The 25572-nt window shown below is 53.4% G+C and overlaps 1 protein-coding gene across 2 annotated transcripts in view; it reads left to right on the forward strand.

Moving 5' to 3' along the window:
• The window catches only part of RPS6KA2 (ribosomal protein S6 kinase A2), a 326066-nt gene that overhangs the window by 46806 nt on the left and 253688 nt on the right, over positions 1–25572 (forward strand). Inside the window, exons 1-2 of one of the 2 annotated variants that reach the window (XM_012776809.3) lie at positions 20872–21127; positions 21224–21274. In XM_012776809.3, the coding sequence (XP_012632263.2) occupies positions 21086–21127; positions 21224–21274 (93 nt within the window). In that variant the 5' untranslated portion in view covers positions 20872–21085. Of the gene's footprint in view, positions 1–20871; positions 21128–21223; positions 21275–25572 lie in introns of those variants that run through there. The other variant, XM_012776807.3, reaches the window with a different exon arrangement.

Raw genomic sequence — 25572 nt, forward strand, 5'->3', positions numbered from 1 at the left:
CAATGGAAGCTTCATTTCTCAAGTACTTTTGATTTTCCATTTGGGAGGATATTTAGTCAACGTGCGGGATAGTTTCAGAGTCTCTGTTTCTGAACATCATTTTTTCTTAAATACTAATTAGTTTGCACAAAGTCTCAGAGCCCAAGTTGCCTATGCAGAGACAGATTTAGTACCAGTATTTAAGGGGTATCGGTTAAGAGAACACAATATAGATTTTAAAACTTATTCTAATTGCTCTCATTGATATACACATCTATTATTTTTCACTTAGTCATGAAGATTATCATTTTAAAATAGCAACTGTAATTTAAAAGCAGTTTAACTTTATGGTTACAACTAAGGAAACTCTTTTGTCTTTATCAGTAGGGTGGCTTGTCTAATTTTTCTACTTCTTAATAAATGACAAATTTTGAACCACTGGCCAAACATTACTCTGATGTGATCTTGTCCAAGGGCTGGCCGAGTCCACTGGGCAAAGGGACCAATTTCCATGCCTCAGTTTCTCCATCTGCAAACTGTGGGCACCCACCACATTCCCCTGCCCAGGGTTGCTCTAAAGACTGAAGAGACCACTTACCCTAGACTTAGTGGCTCATAGGCAACAGAAATTTATTTCTCCCAGTTCAGGAAACTGAAAATTCACCATCGAGGTGCGGGCAAATTTGGTGTCTGGCAAGGGTCTGGGATTCCTGGCTCACAATGGTGCTGCCTCCTGGCGTCCCCACAGGTGGAGTGGGCCAGACAAGGGAGCTCTCTGGGTGTCTATCAGGGCTCTAATCCCATCCCTGAGGCTCCACCCTCATGACCTATTCACTTCCCCAGAGGACCCAGCTCCTAACACCATTACCTTGGGGGTGAAGATTTTGGGGGAACACAGACATTCAGACTCTAGCACCAATGACACAAGTACTTAGAAGTATAATCTGTCTGATGCCTCTTTCTTACAGCTTGTATTTCCCTCCCCCACTGTCTTAGTCCATTCCTGCTGCTATGACAAAATTACTGGAGACTAGGTAATTCACCCAGAACAGAAATTTATTTCTCGAAGTTCTGGAGGCTGGAGTGCAAGACCAGGGCACCAGCAGGTCCGATGGCTGGTGAGGACTCAGTTCTGCTTCCAAGGTGGTGCCTTGTTGCTAAACCCCCGGAGGGTTCCAGTGCTGTGTCCTCATGTGACAAGAGGCAGAAGGTCCCGGCCAACTCCAGTTTGCTAATCCCATTCATAAGGATGGACCCTCAGGATCCAGTCACCTCCTAAGGGCCTTGCCTCTTAACATTGTCACGTTGGGGTTTGAGTCCAATGTGTGGATTTTAGAGGGACACCTACCACAGCACCCAACTTTCTTCCTTTTAAAACATTTCAGCCAGCCCCCGCGCCCCTGATGGAGCCGGGGCCCAGAGCGCAGGGCTCTAGAACGTACCTCGGCACTGTCCCGGGAGCCGGGCTCCTCCTGTGTCCTTGGGGAGGAGGCCACGCTGCCATGGACACGTCGGAATCACTCAGCGTCTCTCCCCGGGCTCCCGCTGTGTTGGCCTAATTGCCCCAGAGTGTGCGCTCGCCTACCACTCAGATGACTCACTGGCTTGGAATATTTTTCTAGAGCTCCTAAGGAGTTGGCCTAATTGAAACAGAGCCATCTATTTTCCAGGACTGAAATGAGTTCATTAGAGCAGAAACTGCCAGAACTGCTGGAAACAAACAAGTACCTGGTTTTTAAAAAAGGGACCCGTGACCCTGATGAGCTGCTCCTGAGAAACCGTGCCCACCCGGCAGACAAGGGGGTCTGTCCTCACATCCCTCCCGCCACTCTTGGGCGTTTCTGCTAGAATCCAGTTACCATGGCGATTTGACAACCACCGTCACCTTTTTTTAAAAAAAAATACATGGCAATACTTTTTTTTCTGATTATGAAAAGGTTTTTTGTGACTCCTTTTCCTCCTTGAGCCCAAATTTCCATTCTACCCGCCCCTTTGGGGTCCCGTGCCAATGTGACAGATACATTGTTTTTCCTAAAAGTTTTTTATTCATCACCTTTCTATTCTTGCAGTAGAAATCTGTTTATAGATTGAAACTAATGTTTAAATGTAGTTTTACAAGACTCAAGTATTGTTTCTTTGAACTATCACTATAATTATCATTAGTATACAATTGATTAAAGTTAAAATAAATAATTTTTTTAAATTATTAAATACAGACAATACAATTACGGGAAATTCACTGTAAGTGGTGATATGGACACCCCCCTCCCCCACCCCACCCCCCGCGCCAGATTTGTGTGTCTTGAGCACTCTTTCAATGAGAAGCTCGCATCAGTGTTTTCTCTGGTTTTCATTTTCATGAGCCTGAGCAAACTTGTTCTCAGAAACAAGAACGAAAGATGGAAAAGGATTTGTTATAAAAGTGCCACTCGGTTTTTTTGAGCTCCTTCCAAGTTGTATTCCAGAAATCACCTTGTAATTGTTATATGTGATTTTTTTTTAAAGGATCTATCAGCTGGCAACTTGAATAATGTCAGCAAAGACTTGGAAACTGCCACTCTTGCTAAAGGACCGGCTCCCTTTTTTTTTTTTTTTTTTTTTTTTTTTGAAACAGAGTCTCACTTTGTTGCCCAGGCTGGAGTGAGTGCCGTGGCATCAGCCTAGCTCACAGCAACCTCAGACTCCTGGGCTCAAGCGATCCTCCTGCCTCAGCCTCCTGAGTAGCTGGGACTACAGGCATGCGCCACCGTGCCCGGCTCATTTTTTGTATATATATTTTTAGTTGGTCAATTAATTTCTTTCTATTTTTAGTAGAGACGGGGTCTTGCTCAGGCTGGTTTTGAAATCCTGACCTTGAGCAATCCGCCCGCCTCGGCCTCCCGGAGTGCTAGGATTACAGGCGTGAGCCACCGCGCCCGGCCCGGCTCCTTAATCATCAGAGTGCGGTTGGCTGCTAGTATTTCCCACAGTGGCTCTGTCTGGCCCTCCTCCCCGGGGTGTCTCCCCCCACCCTGGGAAAATGCAGTGGCAGTGGTGGGGGGAGCGTGGGGTGGGGGCGAGAGGCGCCTTCTGAGGAAAAGGGGACTCAAGATTGCTGCGGGGGAGCGAGGGGGCTTGGCGGGAGTCCTCGGGCAGAGCACTCTTAGGGCAGAGTTGAGGGTCTGGAACTATGAACAATTGCTTTCAAATATCCGTGCCGGTAACTTGGGAGGACTCTGCATATACACTCACTTCGAATATGCGCTCACCCCCATCTGAAGACCACCGTTGTCTGCCCCCAGCCGCAGGGAGTGCCCCGTAGGGGTCCAAGCGCAGCCCCCGCCCCGACAGCCAGGCACGGCGGGCACCCAGGTGTGCAGGGGCCCCGTTTGGGGTGGAGCTGGTAAGCGCCACCACGCCCGCATTTGGCACCAGGGCTCCGGCGAGTTTCGCCCGGACACACTGCTTCCGGTGCTGAATGTTCATGCCACAGCCGTGTCAGCACGCAGTTGCCCACTTCGGGCCGTGAGGGGCTCAGGCAAACGCCCCGCGACGTGCGGTCCCGGGTGTTCCTGCGGCGGTGCCTGCTGCACCTTTGCGCCCACCTCCACCTCCGCCCGCTGGGCTCCGTGCCCCGCGTGAGGGCTGAGCAGGACAAACGGGGCGGGACGTGGAACGGTGCTCTGGAAAATCCACCCGGACGTTGCGTGGCTCAGCAGTTACAGCCGGGTCTGGTGACCCGGTCAGATGAAGACAGGGAACAGGTGGCTGACTGGAAATGCACAGACCACCCGACATTCAGCTTTGCCAACGGTGCGGCCTCCTCTGGTGTCCCGGAGCCGGGGTGGTGAGGTGGGCGGTCGGTGCTGCTTCTCCTCCTCCTCTCACCACGGGACAGGTCCGGAGTCCTCTCACCCTTGATTCGGACCCCACGCCCTCCGGTAGCCCAGTCTTGATGCTCTGACCTCTCAGACCTCTCTAGACCCTTCCCCTCCTCGGCCAGCGCAGCCCGAGCTCCAGCGCCAGCCCGGCTCGCCAGGCAAGCGCACCTGCCGCCACCCACCTGCTGACGCTCCCCCAAGAGCTGCCCACCTGGGCACTGCGTTCTGAGATAAAGTCATAATTGGCGCTAACCCTCGAACCGCACGGGTTTGAGCTGCCCGGGTCCACTGATTGGCAGGGGCGTTTCCTCCCGCCTCGGCCACCCCGGAAACAGCGAGCCCCCTCCTCCCCCCCCCCCCAGCCTGCTTGGCTGAAGTAGACGAGGGCGAAGACCTTTATGGTGACCCACTGCCACTTAACAAAGAGTAGCCACCTTTTCTTTCCCTATGGTTTCCCCAGTAGCGTTTTCTCTCCGCTGCGTGCTGGGCGTCAGAACGGCTCCGGCGCGGTCGCCGCCGAGCGGGCGCGCGGCTGTTGGAGAGCCGGGGCTCGGTCAGCAGCGGGCTGCCAGCGGCTAAGGTTTGGGGCAGTTACACGTTGATTTTTGACCGCCCATAGGGCCGGTGCCCCTGAGCCCCACGGGTCGAAGGGCAACTGCATGTCAGGCCGCTGTCTGAAAAAAGCAAAGCTTTATGGAAATAACTTAATCTCCTTTAAAAGCACTCACCTCTTCTGCGAGCTGTACCCGCCTCCACCGTCCTCCAAAATGTTCCCTTCACGGTGCGGAGTGACCCCTGCCCCCGGGACGCTGCCTGTCTGGTGAAGGGGCACAGGGACGCAGCAGCGGGACCTGTGCCCAGAGAAACTGTTTTTTTCCCAGCCGGTGGATTGTTCTGCCCTCACCCTCAGCCGCGCTCAGACCAGCTAACAGGGCTGCGACTGCGGCTCGGGCCTGAGAGCCACCCTCTAGGAACCGCCCCCAGGTGCCCTGGGCAATGGCATGCGGTGCGGGGAGGGAAGCTTCCCTCCACCGCCTTACGTTCAGTCTCGGGGGGTCTGTGAATTAAACTGACAAGAGCCAGATTAGCAAGAGAAAAACGTTTATTGATGTGTGCAAGGTGCACGCGCTCGGAGTATCCAGTTATGAGCGACTCAAAGGGATGCTTAGAACGGGGTTTACATACCCAGCTCAGTGGGGAGGAAAGGCTGCCACGGGAAGAACAAATAGGTTTCTTTAGGGAGGACAAGTGAGGTTTTTAGGAGGACAAATGGAAGATGAGAAAGTCTGTGGTGATGTTTGCCCACACAGACACGAGTGGTCTCTCCATCCTGTTCAGGGCCATGGAGCTCTCCCAGAGAGGGGGTTCGGGGTCAGCCTCCTTTCAGTCTCCCCCCTAGGAATAGAAGGGCCCCCAGAGGGAATTTCTGGCAGTCCTCATGTCCCAGAAGTTTCTGCTTTGAGTCAGGCAGGGGAAGCTCTGAGAAGGCTTCTTTCTGCCTCTGCTGACTCTCAGATGCCTTCCGTTTAAAATAACCTGTGTAGTGGCTCCTCCGGGGTGGGCCTCCCCCCCCCCCCCCGGCAGCCAGGCACTGCCCCCAGACCCCACCCTTTCCCTGACTCCCAGTCCACGGGACACGACTCAGCCCGCGGCCTGGGCACGTCTTGCCCCCTTCCTCTGCCAAGAACGCCTTCCCCCTCCAGTCTGCCGTCCAGGCTGAAGCCCCGTTTCTCGTGGGAAACCTGCCCTGACGTCACACACCGCGCCCGAGTCTACCCGAGCTGCACCCCGGGGCCAGCTGGGGCCACGGAGGTCCTGCGGGGAGGGCTCTGCCCTTCTCCCCACAGGGTCCTCATTCCTGAGCTTGGTGCAGGGCACCCTTGAGAACCTCCTGTGATGACCACTTGTCCTATACGAGGAAAGTGACCTCCAGAACAGTTCAGAGAAGCCTAGAGCTGGAGGGATGGTTTGGGGAGAAGGGGTTATCCTTGGGGGGCAGTGGCTCCTTATTGCCACGTGGTCACGTTCCACTGCCCTAGGTATGAGTTTCAACATCTTGACGGTTTGGGGAATAAAAGCAATTGTGTGCTCACCCATTCTTTTAATTTAAAGATTATGTTTTTGTTATTTTTTCCTGCTATAATAAGATACCTTTGACAGAACAGCAAAACAGACAAAAATACAGTTGAGATTTACAGATTCCTTTCAACTATCAATTTCCATGGATCCCAAAAGGGTCTGGCTTCATGATTTTAAGACGTTGACAGGCCAAAGAGGGTTTAGTTTTTGCTTTGTAAATATACATAATGCATATTTCTTTTTTTCCCACTGAATTTAAAGGAAATACAGTACGTTACACTACAGAAAATGAGAACATATAGAAAAATATAAACAAACATTTAAAGTCACTTTAAATGTGACAGAGCAGAGACAGTCACTTTTGACAGTGGGTACGTTTTTCATGGCATGAGCTTTTTCCCTGAGTATTTCCATCTCCATGCCTGTCTTTGCACATCTACACCCATGTCTTTATCTGTAATCAATACCTGTGTTTCTATATTTACACACCACCCCTTATATAATTCACCAGCATTGAATCATATTTTTACTAATGTTCCCTTAACCTCTTACGACTTTTCCTCAAAAATTCTTAAATCTTTTTAAAAAGATTTTAACAGCTCTAGACTTTTTCATCCTATAGCTGTACCATAATTTCTTAGTACAGTCCTCTATCGTTGGATATTTGGGTCAATTTCCAATTATTCGCCATTATAAAAAGCACTGCAATAAACATCCACATTCATCAGCCTTTATTTTGGGATAAACTCCTAGTAGTTACTCAGTCAAAGAATTTGGATATTTTTACATAAACATGCTCATTCTAACATCTTGCAAGTAAGTAATATTTTTAGGCCTCATTTGGGAAGAATGTTTTACTTCTTGGCTTTGAGATTTCTTTCTGTGCGGGCGTTGGGAAGCCTGCCCAGGTAGCGCGGCCGTGGCTGGGAGCTGGGGCGGGGCAGGTCCTCGGGCTACCCTCTTCTGCCCCCTTGTGGTCGTGCTGCCAGCATGTGGACCCGGAATTACCTTTGTTATGCAGCTGATAAAAAGAACCAAAATCAAGCATAAGGGACCTGAACGAAACTTCTACTTACGACTTAGAACACAGTTGCTAGAAATTTAACGTGGTATAATTCATTTCTGTTTTCTTCTCTTTTGCTATAAGGGATGACTTTTTTTAGCATTGATTTATTTTCTCCTGTGATGTTGGAAAGCATGCATCTTTTTAAACCACGATTTTAGCGTTTTTACGTATACTACTACAGAATGCCGACATCCATTAACCTAGCACTGTTTGAAATACACTAGAAAAAAAAAAGAATTCTTTGACATTCTTCCTTTCATACTACTCCCCACCATGTACACGTTTTCGCTGGTGTGATCAGGATAGCTTTAACCTCTGTGTTGTCGTTCACAAACGGTTTTGCTGTCTCTTCTTCTTTAATAACAAGTGCTGTTGGCTTCGGTTCTTGTGGCCACACCCGCCACCATCACTCTCCGTCGCTCTGTGTCACCTGGTCTGCTCCTCGCTGCCAACGCCTTCATTGTAAGTCCCCGTCCTCAAGGTCCTTATTTTGAATTAGGGTTCATTAGACAAGTGCGTTTTTTTAAAGAAGTAATCTAATCTCTGGGCTGGCAGAGCTGGGCCACTCTTGCGTTTGTATTTGGTCCAGCTCTGTGACGAACAGCGAGAGAAACGGGCGTCATTCGCCACAGGAAGACGCAGCAGTTAACAGGGACGCCAGCTCCCCGCTGGAAAGGGCTCGGAAGAATCGCAGCTCCCACCTCAATTGTCTCGGATAACAAAAAATACCCACCTGCGATTATTGGGAAAGGATCACTGAAGCATGTGGTTTTCTGGCCACCTTTGCCAAAACCCCTTTGACCTTTGAGTTAAAAAAGAAAATAAGGCCAAACTGTATATGCTCAGTTATTATCATTGGCTGTTTTTATTATCATTTTGTTAGATTTTATTATTGACCTCCTAGAACAAAAGAGACAGAAGGTACAGTTCTTGTTGGCTATACATTGTCTTTATACTAGTACGTCATAGAAGTATGTTTGAGGGACTCAAGTCTCCTAGAGACCAGATTGATGTAGTAAAACCACAAGTGCTTTAAAGAAACACAGTTCTTGGAAGCAAGTTATGGTGCTTAAGAGTGAAGGCTTTGGAACCGGCTAACTCTGAGTTTAAGCGCTGGCTCTACGGGGACAAGCTGCGTGACCTTGGGACCCTTAGCCAACCTCGTCCAGGCTTCCTTGCTGTTGGGGTGGAAAGCCACGGCGCAGGTGGAGAAAAGTTCCTCACACAGAGATTAGAATATACGAAAGCAAAAAGGAAAAAAGTTTATTTTATCATCTTAGAGGAGAGACAGTGCGAGAGTGAAAGAGAGAGGGGAGGTAAGTGGGCACAGCAGGGAGATGTGCGGGGTCCCACGGAAGGAGAAGGGGGTGCTGGCCCGAGGCCAGGCGGCTGCGGGTTTTAAGGGGGATGAAGAGGAAAAGAAATGGTGATGCACGAAAGCAGTGGCAGACGCCAAAGTCCGAGACTCGGTTTCCTGCCCTTCCCTGGGGACGGGACCCCTGCCGGAGATGCGGCTCATCCCTGGAGATTCGGCCGAGGCTGCAGCTCGTTCTCCTGCCTTCTGCTGGGGAACTCCGAGAAAGCGGATTCTCAAAAGAAAACGGCTTTAAAGAGAAGGATTTATATCTCGTTCCCCTCCGTTCGGCTCTCTGCAGAAGCCGTGCGAGACCGAACTCCCGAGGGTGCCTGTCCACGGGAGAGCTCTCGGGACCGATCTTTATGGGTCCGAAGCTGCGGGATGAGGTGTTTTCCTGTGGGTTTTGTTTTGCCGGGCGCCCCTTTCAGCTTCATCGTCGGAAAACCGGGATTTTCGTTTCTCGGAGCAGCGTCCTGCCTGGTGCAGGGCAAGCATTCGGCTTGGTCGCTAGTTTTCAGATGCTTTTAACATCGCCTATGCAAAGTAATCGCTTGAGAAATAGCAAACCCTCACGTAAGCAGAAGAAAAGAGCAACAGCTCCCATAAAACAAAAGAGCCGGTAATTCCCGTCTCAGACATGTCTTCCCACACCTGGAACTGCCGACCTGGGGGTGGGAAACTGAGGCCCACAGACCTGGGCGACTGCAGCCCAGCGGGCGGTGGCACATGGCGGGACCAAGAGAAGAGGCGTCCAGTCCCTCCCAGCTTTCAGGGCAGGGTCCAAGGCAGGCAGGGGCGTAAGTCAAGGTCTTGGGGCTCTTCCTATGTCAGGAGGAGGAGGCTTTGTGAGTGACAGGGATTGTCTAACCGGGGACCAGTGGGGTGCAGGTAGCTGGATATGGATACATATGCCTGTGTGTGCACTTACCTACGTCCGTCTGTGTATGTCTGTATCTGCCTGGCTGGGAGCACGCCTGTGGACCTAAGAACATAGTCCACGTGACTGGGAAAAGCCCCTCGCGTGAAGAAATTTTCCCGAATAATCCCAGAATGCGTAGTCAACCTGTGGATAATTAAGAATGAAATATGGTATCTGGCCTCCTTGGGAAAATGGTTGGTGATGAATGAACCGTCTTGGTCTTAAAGACACTTAACGAGAACTTCGTGCATCGACCGGTCTCTCTAGGCTGTGGCCTTCAAAACTTGAGGCCGAGGGAGAGGGCCCCGCCGGTTTCGCGTCTCTGGTGGAGGGGTGACCCCGAGAGTCCAGTCCAGCACTGCTGCTGCTTCAGTGGCGTTTCCAGGCCTTCAGTGCTGGGAGAGGAACTCGAATCACGGTGTGATGTAATGATATATAACTCACAGCCTCTTTATGTTAAGAAGGTGACCAGCTGTCCTTGAGCGGTGTCGTTCCGACTAATCACCTGCAGCACCGCGTGCGCCTGCCCGGTGGGCAGTGCTGGAGCTCAGCCCGGGCATTACGGACCGCAGGAGGGCCTGGCCCCTCCGGTGCGGCCCCGCCAGGCCGGCTTGCAAAGCGATGTGTGGACCCGCCTTGGGCCTGAGTCTCCATTTAAGACGAATGCGTGTTTTCCACGGGTGCAGACAAAGCTATAAACGCGTGTTAGCACCCACGGACACCCCCGGGAGACTCCTCCACGCCTGGGGCCGACTCGCATCTCGCGCTCGACTCCCGCCCTGCTCGGACACTCGGTGGGTGCCTCGGCCTGGCCCCCGGCTGCTCGGGCTGGCCTGCGAGGGGACCGCCCTCTGGCTTCCCTGGGACGCCGGTTTCCAGAGCGGCTGTGAGCACAGCGCACCGCGGACTGAGCAGCTCCAACGGCAGACACTCGCTGTCCCAGCCTGGAGGCCGGACCCCCAGGTCCCGGCGTGGGCAGCGTGGGTCCTGCCGCGGCTGCGAGGGGGCTCCCAGCCCTGCCTCCTCGCTGGCCGTCCCAGGGGTCTCTGCCCCTCTTGCATGGCCGTCTCTCCCGTGCACCTGTCTCTGTCTCTCCTCCTCCTCCTAGAAGGACAGCCCGCACATCTGACCCGAGCCCCCAACTCCAGATGACCTCACCGCCACTAAGTGCGTCTGCAGCGGCCTTTCTCCAGAGCAGGCCACGTTTCGAGGTGCTGGCTTAGAGCTTCCATCCGGGTTTGGGGGACGCAGCACAGCCTGCAACTATGGCGCCCTCGGACGCAGCGGCTCCACTCCTCAGCCACTTCCGGAGACAGCCCTTCTCCCCCTCTGAGCAGGTGGAAGGCAGCACAGGGGCTGTCTCCTCCCGCAGGGGAGGAGGAGGAGGAGCATCACCACCCTCCGCGGGCTCTACAGTGCTGCCTTCCTGCAGCTGTCCCTGTCCCTGTCCCTCCCCACGCTGCCTTCCCGGCCTCAGCCACTGACCGTGCCCGCCAGCTCCCGGCCCCGGGGATTCCTTGGGTCATTCCCCAGCGGCTGAGTGAGGGTGACCCCAGCCTGGGCCTTGCCTCCCTCCCGGGGCTGGGTGCCCGTCAGTTCCTTACCTGGGACATGAGTCTGGGGTAAAAGGTCACCGAGCAGAGGTGATTTGCTTAAGTGCATGCAACGTCCCTGAAACTCACCCACCCACGCAGACGGCACCCTGTGGACAGGACGGGAGGGCGTGGAAGCCAGTGTGCCCGCGGGTCTCTCTCCCCTGTCCCACTGCCAAGCGTGGGGGTCACCAAGTGTGCGCCCCCAGCCCCGCTCGGGCCGTCTTGTCAGGCTCTAAACCCAGCCCCGCGGGGGCTGCTGGACTCCAGGTCCTCCTGGGGTCCTCCATGCCTGGGCCCCTAGAAACACTCCACTGGGCTGTATTTCTCTTCTTAAACCCAAATCCAAAGCTCCAAGGCCTGTGGCCGTCAGCTAAGCTTTAATTCAAAAACTCTAAATTAAGAGACATTTTAAATGTACGAAAATGACACAGGGAATGACAGGGATGTACAGGGAATGACACACACATTTATATGCTCTCCGCCGAGGGGCAGAGACGCTGACGACCTGCCGTGCGTCCCAGAGAGTCGGCCGAAGTCTCCCTCCTTGCTCAGATCAGCCACCCTCCCGCCGTTGTTGCTCACGGTTCCCACGCGTGGCCTTGCAATGTGAGCGTGTAGGTCTGTGTGCTGCTTGGCTAGGGCTGCCGTGACACGCCGCGGACAGGCCGGCCTGGACAGCAGACACGCCCTGTGCCACCGTCCTGGAGGCTGGGGGTCCCAGGGCCAGGCGCTGGCGGGGTTGGGTTCTTCTGCAGCCTGTCAATCAATCGAGGACCAGCCCTGTCGGATTAGCGCCGCCCTGGTGGCCCCATTCACGCGACCCCCTCTGCATAGACCTGTCTCCAAAGACAGTCTGGTGCGGAGGTGCCAGGGCTTAGGGCTTCGACACAGGAATTTTTATTTTTGTGACAGAGTCTCACTGTGTCGCCCGGGCTAGAGTGCCGTGGCGTCAGCCTAGCTCACAGCAGCCTCAAACTCCTGGGCTCAAGTGATCCTCCTGCCTCAGCCTCCTGAGTAGCTGGGACTACAGGCATGCACCACCATGCTCAGCTAATTTTCTCTCTCTCTCTCTCTCTCTCTCTCTCTCTCTATATATATATATATATATATATATATTTATATTATACAGAGGCTCACTCTTTTGCCCTGGCTAGAGTGCCATGGCATCAGCCTAGCTCACAGCAGCCTCAAACTCCTGGGCTCAAGTGATTCTCCTGCCTCAGCCTCCCGAGTAGCTGGGACTACAGGCATGCACCAGCTAATTTTTCTCTATATATTTTTAGTTGGCCAATTAATTCCTTTCTATTTTTAGTAGAGACAGGGTCTCACTCTTGCTCAGGCTGGTTTCAAACTCCTGATCTCGAGCAATCTGCCCGCCTCAGCCTCCCAGAGTGCTAGGATTACAGCCATAAGCCACCTCGCCTGGCCCATCTCTCTCTATATTTTTGGTTGCCCAGCTAATTTCTTTCTACTTTTTTTAGTAGAGACAGGGTCTCGCTCTTGCTCAGGCTGGTCTTGAACTCCTGAGCTCAAACGACCCTCCCGCCTCGGTCTCCCAGAGTGCTAGGATTACAGGCTGACATAGACATTTGAAGGATACAATTCAGTGCATAACGGTCTGGATCTGTAAATTGTGGGTTTGTTTGACATTTTCACTGCATAGAATTGTAGCCTCTTTGCTTTTAAAGCTTACTTTTAAAACCACCCCTTGTGATACCTCAGGGATTTATCCTTGTTGATCGCCGAGCTCTTGTTCACCTGCCTGGAGTGCTGTACGGCATTTCTCTGGATGGAAAATGCCTCGGTTTATTTTTCCAGCTGCTAACAAGGAGTAGTTAGACGATTTGCACGTTTCTGATCTTTCAAGCAGTGCCAGTAGAAGACCTGGCCCCTGTGCCCCGTGGGTACGTGCTGGAGTGATTCTGCCTGGTCTAGAGCAGGGGTCACCAAACTTTTTAAACAGGGGGCCAGTTCACCATCCCTGAGACCGTTGGAGCGTGCGCACCGTGGGCCGGGGACGAGTCGGCTGCTAAGCAGGACAGTCAGCGGCGGCAAAAACACCCGGCGGGCCAGATAAATGTGCTAGGCGGCCCGCAGCAGGACGCCTCCTCTAGATACTTAAAAGTGAGGTGGGCGGGCCCCAAGATGAGTGCACTTCCAAATGAACCTGCCGTCGACAACTTGCTTCTGGAAGGGGTTGGGCCGTGGATGTGTCGGAGCATCCGTGTGCTCTGCGTGGTGCATCAGGGTCCCGCTCCCCCCCACCCCCGGTTGCTCTCATCAATCCCCGCTGGACCCGTGTGGCCACTTACAGTGTGTTCGCGGTGGGTGTGAACAGTGGGTGTGAACGCGACTCATGAGCGTGAGTCAGTCGGAATCCGTCCCTGACGCTGGCCCTTTGTCCCTTATGTGGGTCGCGAGCCTATTCTTCTAGCATGTGGCCTCTGTTGACTTTGTGGTATCGTTTGTCCAGAAAAATGTTTTTTCATTTAAATGCAGTCATATGTATTGATTTAAAAAATAAAAACAAAACGATGCCTGGGTTTTTGAGTTGTTTGAAAAATTATTTCAGTCGCACAGGTTAAAAAGAGAAAAACGTACATAATCTCCTGAATGTCCTTTTAAAAATTGCGTAGTTTGGTTTTTTCACATTTTGGCCTTTAACACGTCGTCTTGCATTTATTTCTACACACGGTATGGGGCTGACTAGCCAATCAGCCAGTGACGTCCACCGAGGCGGCCTCGGCCCCACCGGGCTCCAGCGCCGCTGTTGCGCCGCCCAGACTCAGTTTCCCCGGGCGTGGGGGTGGTGCTGGCGTCTCTCTGGCGGGCGTGTCTCTGCTTCTCCCTTCTTTAAAACGGTGCTGGCTATTCTTCAGCCTTCAAAGCGCTTTGAATTAAACTCAGGAAAAAACAATCCTTTTTGAATTACGATTTAACTCAATTCACTTTATAGATTGACTTGGGGGAAATTGACATTTTTACCATACTAAGATTTCCATTCTTGAATATGATATTTGTCATCATTTATTTTAGTCTTCTTTTAGTTCTTTCAATAAAGTTTATTATCTTTTTCTTTTTGGTTGATTATTTATTTTATTTATTTTTTTAATTTTAATTTTATTTTTTTAATTTTAGCATATTATGTGGGTACAAGTGTTAAGGTTACATATTTTGCCCATGTTTGATCAGGTCCCATTTGTTTGTTTTTGTTGTGATCGCCTTCGGGGTCTTCTTCATAAATTCTTTGCCTAGGCCAATGTCTAGAAGAGTGATTCCAACATTTTCCTCTAGCCCAGTCTGGGGCAGCGTCCCTCCAGCAGGGATCTATGTTTGCGACTCGATGTGTTCCTGGCACGAGACCAACCGTCACCTTAAACTTCAGCTGGAACCATCCTGTCGTTATAAATTCACACCCGCACTCCCGGAAGGCACAGGCTTGGCATTTCCAATCATAAGGGAAGACTTACATACGCATTTAACCCGCGCCCAGGACAAGCTGTACACACACCTCCTTCCTCTCTCCCTAGCCGACCAGTGGACTGTGCTGCAGGCCTCCCTCCCTGTTCAGCCCTCTGCAGCCACCTCAGTGCCAGCCCCTCACCTCGCCAGCCCCTTTCCCCTTCCCTGGGTCTCCTTGGGTGTTAAAACCGGAGGCTGGACAACAAAAAGACACACAGCCCAGTTAAAAATGGGCAAAGCACTTCAACAGACGTTTCTGCAGAGAAGACAGACAGATGGCCAACAAGCACAAGACAGGGCACTGGGTGGCCCACGCCTAGGTGTGTCCCCAAGAGAAAACAGGTGCCCAAACAGAAACGTGCACACGTCCACAGTGGCGCTATTCACAGCAGCCAACGGGTGCAAACAGCCCAGACGTCCACCGGTGAGTGGACGGAAAACAAACCGTGGTTTGCACAACAGTAAGGTGCTACTGAGCCACAGGTAGGAAAGAAGCACCCGTACGTGCAGCAACGTGGAAGAACCCTGGAAACCTGCTGCCGAGGGAAGGGGCAGCCACAGAGACCCCGTAGAGCGTGACTCACCAGCCAACTCACCGAATGAAATACCGGGACAGGCAAATGCAGAGACAGCGCGTGCACTGGGCGGCCGGGCGGGGCGGGATGGGAGCGCCTGCTCCGAGGCACGGGGCCATGCGAATGTGCTGGAATTAGGTGACAACACACCATCACCAACGTGCCAAAGGCCTCTTAATTCTTCACTTTAAAATGGCAAATTTTATGTAAAGTGAAATTCACCTGGACAAAAAATTTAAAACACAACGCAAAACAACCGAGACTGTGCATTACAGACACAGAACCACCCAAGGACGGTCTCCGTGTTTGTCTGCGGGCTCGATTCTCCCTCCTTCAGCCCCTCTCTGCGCTGGGGCCCCTGGGTTTACCCTCTTTCTTACAACTCGGCCGCTCATTGAACTCCTTTTTTGGCTTTGTTTATCCGTCCCTTCCGCGTGGCATGGCAGGATGGTGCTCAGGTAAGTCCGTCCGCCTCGCTGGAAGCAGAAGTCCCCCAAGCCGTCCCTCCTCCAAGTGTTTTATCGTGGACCTGCCCCCAAGGTGGGGCTGCGGCCCAGAACCCCTCCCGGTCTTCCCTTGGCTCTGGAACGAGGCGCATGGCGTGGCCACCCCCATGGCCATCCTCTGGGTGACCGGGTAGAGCCAATCTCTCCACCCTCACCTAGCTCCGACCTGCCACGCCTGTCGGCTTGCTCTCCTGACCGCACAGGGGCGCCCCAGCCCCAGGAGACGGCCCCCTCGGGGGAGCGGTCCCCTCCCTGCCCCAGGTCCCAGCCCCAGCCAGGAGATCCCGGGAGCGAGGACGCGCCGTGTGCGCATCACCGCAGGAGCATCCTCACGCATACTAACCACGTTTATCTAGAAAAGCCTCACGGGCTGCAGTCCCCACGCCAGCAAGTGCCCGAAGAGAGGCGATTTCTTGGCTGATGCTACAGCACCCAAGCATCGAATCCTCCAGAGTGACAAAAATCCGGGTACCGCTGACAAACAGCGGAGAGCGCCGAGGGGACCGGATGAGGGTGGGGGTCTTGGGGACAAACAAGCCCGCCGTCCTCCCTTTGGTGCTGGCGAGGTCAGCACTGTCATCCCCGCAGGAGCGCAGCAGTAAGGCAGGAGAAGAACAAAGGCCGTATTTACACGTTCCCAGGGCTTCCCAGGCGGCACAGGCGTGCGGACTCCTCTCGCTCTGTCCTCTGCTGGCACCTGGTGGCCGTGGTGCGAAGCCAGGAGGGAGAGCCAGGGACTCTGTGGAGGACCACGGGGACTGCGGGATGCAGACGCTCCAGAAACCAGCAGCTGCGCCCTCTGGGTTCTGTGCAGGGGACTGGCTGGGTGCCTGGTTTTTGGAGGAAGGGCCCAAAGTGCATGTCAAAGCCGCCGAAGACATTTAGCCACTCGGGCACGGCGCTCACCGGCCGCGACCCCTCGCCCACAGCCGCACGCACAGTCCGCACAGTGGCCTGTGCGGACGACGCGTCCATCTTGCTCTCGTGTGGTGAGGAAAGCTTGTAAGCACTGAGAGCTTATTCTACTTTACAGACAGCTTTACTCGTCATGTAAATCAGAATAGGTAACAGACATGGTTTTATTATGTTATTTTTAAATGGTCACAATTTTATTTTGATAAATGAAAAATTAGAAAAGTCATATCACGGCTGTCGGCTACAGTCGTTGTGCACGTCCATCTGCGGCTGTCGGCTATAGTTGACGCTCGGCTGTGCACGTCCATCTGCGGCTGTCGGCTACAGTCGACGCTCGTGCCGAAGCGGTTAAGAGTCAAGACTGCTCCCCAAAGTCTGGGCAAACCCAGCATTTAAATGAACCATTCTGGTAATTTCCAAATGATTTCCAAATGACAGAATCTTAAAACTGATTATACGGTCTAATTATTGATAAGAAATAGAATCAGATTATGCCAAGCACAGGTACAGGGTGGGCGGGTCGTTTGTCCCCTGTGAAGTTCTGTGCCACCTGCCGTTCCCTTCCGCTGTCCTGCCCCCTCTCGTGCACTGGAAGCCGGGGCCGGAAATCAAGGACAGTCCAGGTGGGTTCCAGCCCCTCGAGCCACTGGCTCTGCGAGACCACAGACAAGAAACACGCAGGCCGGGCTCCCAGAGGAGGGCACGCCGTCTCTGGGGCTCTCCGTGTGCCTGTGACTTGGGTCCCCCTTCATGTTCCTACATTATGGCCAGGCGGGCGCTTGGTGACTGCCGCGTGTGCCGGGAGCCCATAGGGACCAGCTCACTGTCCCTCCCGCCACCCCTGTATAAGGCAGGTCCCGTCTTGCCTCAGTTGTACAAATGGGGAAACTGAGGCTGAGTGGCTCAGGGACTTGCCCAGGTTCTAGTGTCAGGAAACAAATGTGCTGGCCGGCTGCTTGGGACGCTGCTGTGACGGTTCACAAGCAGGTGCTGGGGGCAGGCTCAGAGCAGGGCAGGGACAGCCACCGCTCCTTCCAAGACCAGGGATGTCCGGCTCCGTGTGCGTGTGCTGGTTGCAAACCACAGCGGCACCGCGACAAGCACGTCACCGCCGGGAAGTGTTAGGCTTTCCTAGAATGCCATGTGCTGATGTCGTTTAGAAAGCAACAGCTTCTACCCAAATGATCCAATGACACTCTACAAAAAAGACACCTGCACTCGAATGTTTATAGCAGCACAATTCATAATTGCAAGGCTGTGGAAACAGCCCAAGTGCCCATCAATCCAAGAATGGATTAATAAAACGTGGTATATGTATACCATGGAGTATTATTCAGCTCTAAGAAACAATGGTGATATAGCACATCTTATATTTTCCTGGTTAGAGCTGGAACCCATACTACTAAGTGAAGTATCCCAAGAATGGAAAAACAAGCACCACATATACTCACCAGCAAACTGGTATTAACTGAGCAGCACCTAAGTGGTCACATAGGTACTACAGTAATAGGGTATTGGGCAGGTGGGAGGGGGGAGGGGGGCGGGTATATACAAACATAATGAGTGAGATGTGCACCATCTGGGGGATGGGCATGATGGAGACTCAGAATTTTGGGAGGGGGAATGGGCATTTATTGAAACCTTAAAATCTGTACCCCCATAATATGCTGAAATAAAAAAAAAAAAAAAGAAAGCAACAGCTTCTACTGACTCCAGCAACCGTGTGCTGGTCCGGTCTAACCGCGTCTTCTGCAGGATGACGCTCCGACCGCAAGGCAGCCCGGCACCCGAGAGCAGGGACACTGCCGGCCGGCCGGACCCCTTTGATTTATAAGGCGGGTGGTCAGCTTTACCAAAAGGCAGCGTTGAAAGACCCACCAGCCTTGGGTGACACGCGGCCACCCAGGTGGAAGCGCCGGGCGGCTCGAAAGCTGCAGCGTTGGCCGTTCACGCCTGCCGCGAGACACAGGGTCACCGTATAGACTTTAAAAAAAAAAAAGATTCAATCCACATTTTTTCTCTAACCGGTTATCGATCATTTGTCTGAAAATTTTTGATACTTTATTCCAACAGACAAAACAGAAAAATATTTGTTTGACTATTTTCATTTATTTTCCACCAACTGAGCTGGCGAGGTTCCTCTTCACCGAACACCCCTGGGGCACGATTGTTTACGTTCTATGATGTGTTTTAAGTCACCCCAACGGCTGCCATTTTCCTTCCAGGCTAAATATAGTCTGACGATAACACGGTCGCAGGTAGGGAACAGGATGTGAACGGGGAGGACCGAGGGCAGAGGGATGGATTCGGAGTCAGGATTTCCTGCCGGGCTCCGGCACCCTTGTGGAAAGCCCCTCGTGGGGGCGTCCCGGGCAGCCAGGTGCAGATTGTGCCTTTGGCCCCTCCCTTCCCTCCCCAAGACCCCCTGTCCTCCCCCACCCCCCATCCAGACGTTCCCAGGGAGGAGGAAGAGGAGGGAGGGGTCCTTTCCACTCATACCCGGGTTGGAGTTGAAAGCCCCCATCCCCCGCCCACCCAGGCGTGGCCCAGCCGTGGGGCCCAGCAGGCTGACCACCCAGTCAGAGGGGGTGGGGCCAGCGGGGCTAGGAGAAGGGGGAGGCCGAAGGAATGGCGTGGCTGCACCACGATTGGGCTCATCGTTCAATTTCTAGGTCATTCTGATCCCCCCCCCCATTTCATTCTCTGTTGTCCTTAATGTTGTTTGCAAACTGGGGAGTCCTGGAGATGAGGGGTGAAAGAGGGTCAGTGACTGTAAGTGAGAGAATGCGGAAGACTTGTGTTTTTTGGGGGGGGGGCAGGCGTAGCGTGCCCTGTATGCGAAGTCCCAGGGGGTTCTCCATGGCCGGGTTAGGCGCACTGACCACGTGTGTTTCCCAGCAAACAGGCTGGCGGCTCGGCAGGTTGGCCGTGCAGTTGAAGAATGGCAAACGCACAACGTTGTGGCACGTTGGAGATTTTCACTTCGGGCTGCTGGGCGTTTATCCATAAAAGCATCGCTTCCGTTGCATTAGGTCTCGCCATCCTTTTCAACTGCAGGAGCCAAGTCAAACTGTCTTAAGCAAATTGGCCATTCACTGGCTCATGTGCTTGGAAAGAGACGGTTCTGGTGGGTCTGGATCCAGAGGTTCCAGAGCGGCCAGCAGGACGCCGAGTTTCTCCCGGCCCTCGGGTGACCTTGTTCCCGGGAAGGCGCATCCCCTGGGCAAAGCTGGCACGAGCTCCAGGCCTGGGTCATCCTTGCAGCCGGCCGCCCCCAGGACAAGCCAGGCCGCTGGCTCTACGGAGCTGTGCAGGGCCTTCGTTTTGGGCGTCACGCCCATCTGTGAGCAGGCATGCGCCCAGGGAGCGTGTGCAGGCCTGGGCCCTGTGCCCTCCCAGCGCGGGGTCTCGGGCAGAACCATTCTCTCCTGGATTACACGGGATTGTTGGCCCACAGAAAGAAGGTTCCGTTCGCCAAGAAGGGGGCTTGTCTGCAGAGACCCCCACACGCCCAGTGCAATGCCGGCTGGTACCGAAGCTGCAATCGCAAGTCGTAAAACAGGATCAGGAACTGTGTTTGTGCCTTTAAATAATTGACATGTAGTTGGGGACATAAAACAAGGACAAAGAAACATGCAGAGCACTGATTCTCAGCCTTGGCTGCACGTAGAATGATCTAGAAAGCACTACAAGTGCTCATGTGCCAGGATTCTGGCCCCAAAGGTTCAGTTTATCTGGGCGGGGTATTTGTGAAGCTCCCACGTGTCTGCAACGAGCACCTGGGTTGTCCCGGGCCCAGGCCCCGGAGAACGTCCAGGAAGCAAAGACAGTGCTGATGACCCGCAGCTGGAGTGTCGCGTTGGGGAGACGGGCCGTGCGGGGGCTGGGAATAGCCAACAGGGCAGCTTCTCTCCTTGTGGCCCCTCTGGGCCCCTCTGACGAGAGGAGCAGGAGGTGCTGGGAGGAGCTGGGAGGGGCAGGCCCCACAGCTGCATGACATCGACCGGGGGCAGCAGCCTTCTCATTTCGTTTAGGGACAATTCCGACCCTCTTCTTCCTCCTGATATTTGCACCATGACTATCAGCAGGGGCAAAGGGGATGGCCTTGCATGTTGGCCTCTTTCTTTAGCTCATATTTTAGGGGCTAGAAGCCAAGGGACAGAGGGCAGAAAAGGAATATGTCAGGAGGAAAGATCACGGATAAAACAGAAAATGAAAACTTGGCCCCTGCAGTATCCCATGTGCAATGATTGGAATAAGGATATTCACTTCTGTTCTCAAAGATGCTGAAACCATGCTGCCAGGTAAAATCTCCAGGTTTTCTCCACACCGTTCGAGCCAAAAAAAAGAGGCTTGGGAAGGAGAAAGGAGACCCAGGCATAAGTGCTTCTGGGTCTGAAACCCTGTGACTCAGCACGATTGAAATTTTAAGTACACATGTGTTATTAGCATATAACAGATTAAAACGAAATCTGCGGACCAAAAACCTGGCGTGAGTGTCTTCCATATCACAGAGAGTTTAGAGTTCACCTTGAAACGCCTGCCCGCCCCATTGGCGATGAGACCAGCGCTTTGGTTAAATATTGTGCCGCTGGTGCTGAAACAAGAGACTTTTTTTTTTTTTTCGGTTGAGTTTTGAGGTTGCTGATGGGCACATCATCACTTCCTTTGGCTGAATTTTAAAGTTGCACAAAAGTCACAAGTTCCCTTCTTTAGGTTTTCACCGAAGGGCTTCCTGAGAGCTAGAGAGACTCTTCCAAATATTTAAAATCATGTGGAGATTAATGTTCAGGAACAAGAAGTGCACAGGCTCGGTTAGTGCGGTTGCGGGTGTCCCGGCCGATGCGGCTGCGCGCTGTCAGTACGCCCGGGGCCTGACGGCGTTCTCTCTTCACTTTCTGTTTTAACAGGGCAAAGTTGACGCGGCCTCGCCGGAGACCAAGGCAGCTGCGTCAGCAGAGGTAAGAAGCCTTCCTGCGGGCTTATTTTCCTACGTGCCTTGTGAGTTGCATTTAAAAACAAAACCAAACAAAACCGTTAGACGTGAAGTCTGTTTCATCTTCTTGGGTTGTTCCAGCGAAGCCAGCTGCAGCGTGCTCTCAGAAGGGAGGGATGCTGCGCCGTGAAATGTAAATTTTTTGACGTTCGGTGTGAAGCTGAGTGCGTGGAGTTGTGCAATCTTGTCTCTGTACAGCAGGGGTCTGCCTTGCCCGCGGGCCCGGGAGTGTCATTTCGCTGTGCGTTACGCCCGTGAGTTTTACTCTGAAGCTGCGGGTCGTTTCGTGCGCGGCGTTCCTTTTAAAGCCGTTTCCTGCCTGCGAAGTGAGCTGGGATCACAGACAGCGAAAGAGACGTGACGCCCAGACAAACCCGGCCGTCGAGGCTGGCGTGGCGCCGGCTGGCCATGGGATTCTCGGGCCGGTGGCGAGCAGCTGTCAGACCTCAGGGCCCGTGTGAGGTTCGGGTCTCGGCGGCAGCTCTTCTAGGAATCAGCCCTCACGTGGACGCTTTCGGGCGAAGGTAGATGTCTCAGCCTATTCCAAGCCGCTGTCTGGTTTTAATGCCATTATAAGTAAGAAAACTCGTAAGGTGGTGTCACGGCTGTTTGTAACTCTTCCGGCCCCGGCTGTACACGCGTGTGATGACCTCGCGTGTCACGGCGATGCCCCGGGGCCTGCCATCGTCAGCACTCGGGGCAGGCAAGGCGGGCCTCTTCTTGGGGTGGGGCTGGAGGGTCAAACAGGTCGGTTGGAACTTGCCTTCCGGTTAGGCTCATGTTCATCCTCGCCGATGCGTTAATTCGCGTTAAGCAAAAACAGTCCTGATTTCCCGGCAGCTTCCTGGAGCTCTGCCGGGGGGCCTTGCCGAGGCAGTGGGCAAGACCAGGACCCGCCGAGGGGCGAGGCAGCCTCGGCCCCCGCTCTGGGGGCCTCAAGTCCTGAGGGACGCCGAGTCCCGGCTGGTCTCAGGCCGCTCCCCGCCCTGCGGGAAAGGTCCCGAATCCCACTGCGTTACTTTTCCCGTATTTGTGGAGCTCCCGTCTGGGCCTGAACGTGTTCTGTTTGTTTGTTCCCTAAGAGCTGGAAGGAACCTATTTTTACTCACAGTTTAACACAGAGAATTGGTTGACTAAGAGATTCTTGATACTGTTATCTTGCACAAGTTGAATTTGCTTATTACACATACGGATTATGTCAGTAGAATCCTGTCGTTAATGACAACTGATGGGTGGCCACAGAAAATCTCAAAGTGGGTCTAATCCTAATTGTTTTAGCTAAGCAGCTAGACGAATTCCCGAATACTATCTTGAATTGCACCCTGATTTAAATAAACTCAGAAAACAAGCAAATGCTGTGGTAGGGAGGATTATAACTTTTTGCTCTTTTCCCATAATCTTTTTTTCAGTCTAGTTTATAGCCTGTGCAAGAAAGAAATGGTTGGTGATTCTTGGCAAAACGTCATTTGGCTTTGTGTGTACTGTGAGGAGCTGCGCTTCTCGGCAAATCCGAAGTTGTGTTGTCAGCATCTGTGTCTTCACGGTCCAGGTGTGGCCCAGCCACACCAAACAGGCATGCAGAGCTTCCCTGTGGAGTGTGTTGCTCTGGTCTTGGTCACAGGCGTGAAGATGGCCCGTGGAACACGCTGGGGCTTGGGGGCGTGCACCCTGAGCTCGGGGACGGCCAGACGGTGTGGGTGCCCTGGGGAGATCGGGCCGGTCCCCGCGGTGGTGTCCACAGCGTCTCTGTGGGTGGACGTGTGAAGCTGTCTCTGTCGGACACTGCTTCCCGTCCCATCCTGGGCCAAGGCACGGGGTGCCCAGGAGCAAGTGACCCCATTGTCTCTGTACGGCCCACCCAGCATGGCCCCTCTGCTCCGTGTAGCCCCGGAGTGGGTTAAGCGCCTGGCCGTGTTTTTCAGAGTCATCTGGGGTATGATAGGAAGGAGTCCCTTACGCTCGGGATTGAGAAACACAAATCAGACCTCGCACGGCATGACCAGGGAGCACCCAGGAAAGCGTGGAAGGGTGGTCAGGTAGCAGCGTTTGCAAGTTTGCAAGACTTTAGCTTTCCCTCTGCCAGTTGCTCTCTTCTCTCTCTCCCCCACCCCAACCCAAGCTTCATACATATATGTGAACATTTGTTTTAGAGACGGAGTCTTGCCGTGTTGCCCAGGCTGGACTTGAACTCCTGGGCTCAAGCAACCTTCCCCGCCTCAGCCTCCTGAGTAGCTGGGACGACAGGCATGTGCACCACCATACCCGGCTTCTCCATACATGCTTTGAATAAGACTCTGCAGAAGTTTGTGCTAAGCAGATTGCAAGTTAGAGGATCGCAGGGTCTCCCATTGTAAACCCTGATGTAGGTGTGACCGCGGGGGCAGGAGCAGGCGCTGCTGCAACGTTGACAGGAAACATTGAGGTATTCCACAAGGACAGTCACAGAACCTGCCCATCTGGCAGACATGCAGCCACCAGTGTCTTTCATGTATTTTACCTTATAAAACCTACAAAGTGCCTCCAGTGTGACAGCTAGTTGAATTTCCTTTCTCTGCCATGACTCACTCTTTACCTATTGGGCTTTACGAGAAGAAATTTTAGAACAGAGACGAGGGAGGTTACAATTCCCCGTGGGGGACGTTCTTTTTTGTCTGCCTCCCCGGCCCCCACCAGAGCAGGAGGGCAGCCTAGGCAGAGCCACCTTTGCTCTGACGTGCTCTCTCGGTTTCCCCCCTCTTTTTTCTCTTTTCTTTCCGTTTTGGGATGAGCATGCCTGTCCCATTTTATAGACTTGCATTTTGCAATCATCTCGATTTGGTGGAACTTGAACATAGAAATTGTTCCCTTGATTCCCTGCTACTTGAAGCAAGCAATGGTTATTACGGTGTCGTGGTGGAGGCAGGAGTGGCGAGGTGGCGGGTGGAGAGACAGAGGCAGCCCGTGCAGTCCCTAGACCAATAAGGACAAAGATCCCAAAGCTTGCGCCCAAGCACGAGAACAAGCGCTGTGCCTGGGCTTGCCGGACACACACAGCAGCAGTGGCGGCTGCCTGCCGGACACCAGGTTGTGTGTGCGTGTTTATGTGTGTGTGTTTAGTGGTGCTATTTTCAATTCTTAATGATTTGTGAAACAGTCTGTTCTATTGTCAGATACCTTGATGTGCAAATAAAATAATGAGCTGACCCCAACATGCTTTTTGATCCTTTGAAAAGCATGTCAGAGAGTTGCGATGCCGCTGCTAAGCCTGGCACATACTGGACACTCAGCAAACGCTGGCTGGACACCAGCCCCCTCCGGCCTCGCTTGGGGCTTGCTGTACAAAGAGGCCCCGTCTGCAGGGCACTGAGAGACAGCAGTGGCCTCCAGCAGAGTCACGGAATTAACTTTCGAGTCCTGAGCCTGGGACAGGGGCTGGGCTCTTTCTGTTCTGCCTTCTTTTAACCGCGCTTTAATCTCCTGCTGCCACCCCCTCCCCTTCCCCAGACCAAATTGATCCTGAGCCTTTTTAATCTTGGCTACAGGGCTGGATTTTCTGCTTCTTTTTGTCTTTTTCATCACGTCATTCCTCGCCTCTGCCCGGAGTCCTGAGGCTCACGCGAGGGCAGTCACAGACGTGCTTTGCTTTGTCGTGGAGTCCGTCACGTGGAGGTGATAGGTTATGTTAACACTGGGTGGAGCATCAGGAATAAAATAGAAACGTCTGGTTTCCAGCCTGTTTTCAGAGACAGAAAGCCGACTGTGGAGCTGGCTGTTGTCGCAGAATAGCTGAGCTGTCCCTCTTTGCTGGGCGGCTCCCAGCCGGGGGCTCCTCATTCACGCACCCCGGCCACCTGGTGCGGACTTCTGGGCGCAACGAGGGTTTCAGACGGGGGCACGTTCCTGGCCGTGTGAGCACAGGTGGGGCGGGACAGGAACGCCAGGGCCACGGGGCACGAAGGTGGGCGCGGCATCCACGGATGGGGCAGGTGTGCACGGAGGGCGGCTTCTGGGACAGAGGCGGCAGCAAAAGGGGGTACCTCGACCGAAAAGGAGCCGCTGTGCTTTTCTGCATATCACCCCTGAATGTCACTGTGGGGACAAACACGCTGCCATTCCCGCGTTCACTGCAGGCATCGGGTGGCCTCTCAAGATCGTGTACGGCGCTGCGGCAGAAGCCAGTGAGGGCGTGGTCAGAGTCGGAACCGGAGCTAGGGAAATCCTTCTGTCCGGTCATACCTATAAGTTTTCTTTTGGGATAATGGAGAAAAACCAAACATTCACTTT

Source organism: Microcebus murinus, chromosome 5 (assembly GCF_040939455.1).
Source record: "Microcebus murinus isolate Inina chromosome 5, M.murinus_Inina_mat1.0, whole genome shotgun sequence".
Classification (NCBI taxonomy): domain Eukaryota; kingdom Metazoa; phylum Chordata; class Mammalia; order Primates; family Cheirogaleidae; genus Microcebus; species Microcebus murinus.